This window comes from Pterocles gutturalis, unplaced genomic scaffold (genome assembly GCF_000699245.1).
Source record: "Pterocles gutturalis isolate BGI_N339 unplaced genomic scaffold, ASM69924v1 scaffold4751, whole genome shotgun sequence".
NCBI classification, from domain to species: Eukaryota; Metazoa; Chordata; class Aves; order Pterocliformes; family Pteroclidae; genus Pterocles; species Pterocles gutturalis.
The window spans coordinates 6,774-11,822 of record NW_010102817.1 but is presented as its reverse complement, the minus strand read 5'-3'; the positions used below and the strand labels follow the sequence as shown (position 1 = coordinate 11,822).

The 5,049-nt window shown below is 54.0% G+C and overlaps 1 protein-coding gene across 1 annotated transcript in view; it reads right to left on the bottom strand.

The window, feature by feature from the left end:
• Window positions 1-5,049, bottom strand: part of NIN (ninein (GSK3B interacting protein)) — a gene marked incomplete at its 3' end in the record, with an annotated part of 37,146 nt that overhangs the window by 30,706 nt on the left and 1,391 nt on the right. Inside the window, exon 2 of the mRNA XM_010086429.1 lies at window positions 945-1,026. Coding sequence (XP_010084731.1) covers window positions 945-1,026 — 82 coding nt within the window. The remainder of the gene's footprint in view (window positions 1-944; window positions 1,027-5,049) is intronic.

Genomic DNA, 5,049 nt, shown 5'->3' with positions numbered 1-5,049 from the left:
TGCTGAGGGTCTAAAAAAAGCCACATTCAAGGCACGGTGAAACTAAAGGAAGGAGAAAAAACAGGACAGTGAAGACTCAGAGCAACCACTGCTTTCTCCAACCAGCCCCAACCTGGTTTGTCAGAGAGTCACAGAATGGTTTGGGTTGGAAGGGACCTTAAAGCCCATCCAGTGCCACCCCCTGCCATGGGCAGGGACACCTCCCACCAGCCCAGGTTGCCCAAAGCCTCATCCAGCCTGGCCTTGAACCCCTCCAGGGATGGGGCATCCACAGCTGCTCTGGGCAACCTGGGCCACTGCCTCACCCCCCGCACAGGAAAACATTTCTTCCTCAGATCTCATCTCAATCTCCCCTCTTTCAGCTTAAAGCCAAAAAAAAAATTCATCTTGTCCAGAAGCATCTTTGGACCAGACTGACCATCCCCTGGGAGAAATACAGACACCTCGGAGTTGTATCCTACAGGACTGAGCTCACGCCACTCATCTCAGACACAAGAAAAGAAGAATGGACTTTAAAAAACAAAAATCAGCAGCAGCATTAAAGCCGTGGTTCGATTCCCTGACCATAACATCTGCTGCAGCTGGATTGCTCCCAAAGCATCCCCAGCCATCGGAGGTGTTGTGGGACAGAGAGCTCAGCCCATTTAGCAGCCATGGGACATCTCCAGCAGCTGAAGTGCTGTTAGCTGGCTACATCCAGACACCATTTGCCTCTCCAGGCATTTATGTAATTGGATATAGATATCTAATAGCTCAGAAAGTGCTTTTGTACAAGGCTCCACAGCAGACCTTAACTTTCCCTTCTCCCTAGGTCTGGGCATCCAAGCAGAAGAGCTGATCTCAACATCTAAAAAGCACTTTCTTCTTCTAAGTTCCTCTGTGAGAGACACCCACATCTCCTTCACCAAAGAAAATGTACTGTTTTAGATAATTTCTGTATTTACCTGGTTCTTGGAAAGGTTCTTCATTTGACAGGGTTCTGGATAAGATGAGGATAAGTGCCTCTTTAAATTGATCAAAGTGGACCTGGGGAAAAATAAAGGAAGAAAGGAGGAAAATTAAATATCAGGCTAATAATCCAGCAGGAAGATGGGCAGCAATGCAACTCGCTCGGACCACCACGCTGGAACAAGAGTGTGCCCATGTCTGCTGACCACCTTGGCAAGGGGCACGAGCAAACCTCAGCTCGTTTGGTCTCGGGGCTTGGAGGAACGACAGCAAGCAACATGAAGACACAACCAGCATCTTTGAGCACATGTCAAAAATGATCGGTATCACGGAACGACCCGAAGCCACTGCTTTAATGCATTGGTTGGGTTTTTCCATCAACCCGAAATAATGTGTCGAGAGGACCCGGGAGCATCCCCATCGCCTGAGCTGACCTGGGCAGGGTCACTGACTCCCCAGTCAGATACCGGTCCTGACCAGCGATGAGATACTGGGTTGGGGAAGTGCTCTGCTGCCCTAATTAAGCTTCAAAAAACACCTTCCAAAGCGGACGGCAGAACGTCGCACCCTTTCCAGGGCAGCCCTGCCCCAGCTCCCGCCTGCTGCAGTTCCATGAGGGCTGGACTGGAAATACCAGGACTGGAGCATGGCTATGGGAAAACAAGGAGGGATGAGCCTACCACTGTGTTTTGGGGGGTTTTTTGCCCTCTCTTCCATCTGTGTCTTCCTAGAAAGCCTCCTGCCTCACTGCCACGAACAGTTGCAAAGGGGCTGCAGCATCCTTCGCAGCCGCGCCGGGAATGTCAGCAATTCCAGCCGCAGGGGACAGAAAACCGGGGACAGCTGGGGAAGCTATTTGACATGGGTCAGTGGCAAGGCAGGGCTGGCTGCTACGATTTTTTTTTTTTTTTTTTGGCTAAATAAATCATGGGAGAATTTTTAGCCTTGAACGAGAGGCTCTGCATTTAAAGACCCCACAGAGGTTCCTCCTGCTGCAGAGTCGATTGCCGCGAATCCGGCACAAAGGGATTTTAATGCCGCTGGGGGAGGCACAAGTGGCAAAGCTCAGGTCTGAAGTTTGCCAGCTTCTCCTGGGGGTTGAGCCAGCCCAAAAAAAAAAGAGCAACGTGCTCCCCAGTGGGCAGGGGACAACAGAGGGGCTCGGGGCTCAGCAGCAGGGCTGGGGGCTCAGCCGCAGGCACGCAGGGAAGGGGAGCGCCTCACATGGCAGCTCGGGCAGTGGAAATCACCCCTGGGGTTTTAAACACGGGCTCCCCCAGTAATTAAACAGTTACAAACATCTTCAGTAAAGAAACTTGTCAGGGATGCCTTCATCTGAATACTAATTGCTGCCGTTCCTTTCCAAAGGCTGGGGTACTTCAAAAGGACAGTTTACAGAGATAGGAGAATTTGCCTGATTAAAAAAAACTTGACATTTAGACTAAATGAGGATGAATAAAAGATGAGGGTGTTCGAATAACAGGTCCCCTCCCCATGGGACCTGCCGGGGAAGGCAACAGTGACAACAGCCATGGGGACAGACAGAGCAGGTCCCTCAGATGGGACCTTATGGCAGGCAGAAAATAAAAAAAAAAACAGACAGAGCAGGTCCCTCAGATGGGACCTTATGGCAGCAAGAAATTAAAATAAAAATCACTTTCCATCACTGGTGCAAACAAATCGAGTGAGCCGGCAGAGTAAAACCACCCGGGCAGGTGTGGGGAGCACCACGGCCACGTCCCCTCTGCCTAACGAGCCCAGGACTTGTGTTTGCCAAGAAGCACTAACAAAGGGGGATGCAGGAAGGGGGGGGCTGCGCCCTCGCCCCCGCAGCTGCGCACGGGACAGATGGCTCCAGCTTCGAGGCCGCTGAGTGATTTTACCATGACCACCACGTCCAAAGGAACCCGAGGAAGATTAGGCTGCGGGGCAGGAGGCACTCATCCTCCTGTTCCCCCCACCCCATGCCAGCGCTGCAGGATTTAAAATTTAAAATGCAAATGAGCAGCACAGGGACACGGGGCGAGGGGTCCCGCAATGTGTCCAGCTCCGTAGACATAGCCCAAGCCCCCCTCCCCCCAGGATATTTTTCATCAGGAAAACCTCCAGCCCACCCTAACACAAGATAACCAGGATCTGCTTGTGGTGTGCATTGGACCCTGGGCGCTGCGTGTCTGCACACAGAGTTCAAGAAATGCAAGGGTTAAAAGTAGAGCTGGGCTCAAGTACAACCCATGGGACATCTCCCATTTTAACGAAAGCAATCCTTTGCACCCTGGGAGACAAGCTGCAGGCGATGCCCACATCACGGAGCACCCCACACGCATGTGCTCAGTACCCGCACGTCTCCAGCCCCCCTGGGCTGTGATATGGAGCGGCACAATCCTGCCCGGAAAACCCAAGGCAGGGAGGCTGTGGGATCCCTGCAAGTACAAAGGGCACTTCCACGGCTGCGACAGCCCACTGGGCAGGCACCAGTTTGCAGCAAGAGCCCTTGGTGTTTTGCTTGGATAATATTCTCCGTGTTTGTGCCCAGCCAGAGGCGTGGATCAGGGACAGAAGACGTGTCCCCACACACCCCACAGTGAGACCAGGGCTCTGTTAAGTCCCTGGTGATCAGAATTTTCCCAGAACAAGTAAATCAGAGCCAAACAAGACGAACATGCCGCACAGACACAGCAAGCCCAGCCCAGCTTCCCCACGGGAATCAGGAGCCAACCAAGCTGCCGGGCAATCCCAGCACCTTTGAGAAAACTTGACGCCTGCTTTAAAGCAACTTTCCTCTGAAGCCGTGACTTATTAGCACTAGAAAGAGAGGGTGCATGTGCCAAGCTACCTGCTGCTTCTTGCTGTTTGTCCCTGCAATGCAAAGCAGCCGTCTGCAACCCCGGTCTCTGGGACAAGCCAGCAAGCCAGCATCGGTGGCTCCTTCCAGCTCCAGCTCCTTGATCTTTGAGCAAAGTCCTTTTCCCAAAGCCCTGTCCCTGCTTGCAAACTCCTTCCAGCAGCAGCCAGAAGGTTGCAGAGGGAAATGTCAGGTTGGGAAAGGACAACCTTGCAATCAAGCCTCCTGCCTGGCATGCAAAAAGCCACCGTGCATCACGGGGAGCAGCATCCCAGCAAGCTCAGAGGGGGTATATATTTATACCAGCCAGAGCAGCGAAGGGAGCTGACAAGCGAAACCCCACACCGCGGTGTCCTTGCTACAGGTTTGCTAATGCCACAGTGCGGGGCAGGGTGAAACCTGAACTTCCCGTCCCTGCTGGAGGACAGCCGCAAAGGACGGTCCGTGGGCAGGGTCCGGAGGTGCCCGATTTACCCCCATCCCTGCAAATGATAGAACTGCAGTCAGCACTGCAGCCCAAGAGTGCTGTCCCCAAGGTGGCTAATTAAACCGCATCTCAAAGGGGAGACAAGAAGGACATGCCTGCAGCATCCTCTCTCGCAGACAAGCGCAAGGGGCTGGAGGAAACAGCCTTCCCAGGGAATCCCAGGAATGGCCGTGAGCATCGCCTCCGCATGCAATCTGGGCTGGTTTGGCTCTGCCATGAGCCAGGGCAGGATTTACACCCCCCTGCCGGACCCCCGTAATCCCCAAAGCATCGCACAGAGCATCACACAGCACATCCAGCCCCTCGCCGGGATGCGAGCTCAGCTCCCGGTCCAACCGAGCATCCCCATCACAGTACATTCATCCCCGGAGTGGAGCCCCCAGCACAAAAGCCAGCACGTGGCCCTGCCGAGTCACCCCTCGGCAGACAAAACGCTCCCCCCTCCCCGGTGCCCTCCTGTAAAACCCCCTCCCTGGAAGCGCAGGCGAACAAAGGATGCTCCCACCGCCGAGAGGGACCATCTGCGGCAGGGAGGCGGCGGGGCAGGTGCAAGGAGCCCGTGCTCGGGGAGCAACATGTTTGCTGCTATTCTCCGGACGAGCTCCCTGGGAAACCCAGAGGATTCGATAGCGATTACATCAGGCTCACGCTTAGACATGGGCCATTGCTGCTGCTAATGAGCACTAACGCCAGGGAGACGGGGGAAACGCAGGAGACAAAGATTATTCTGACGTTCAAATTGCAGGCTGTAAGTGAGAAGCATCCCCAA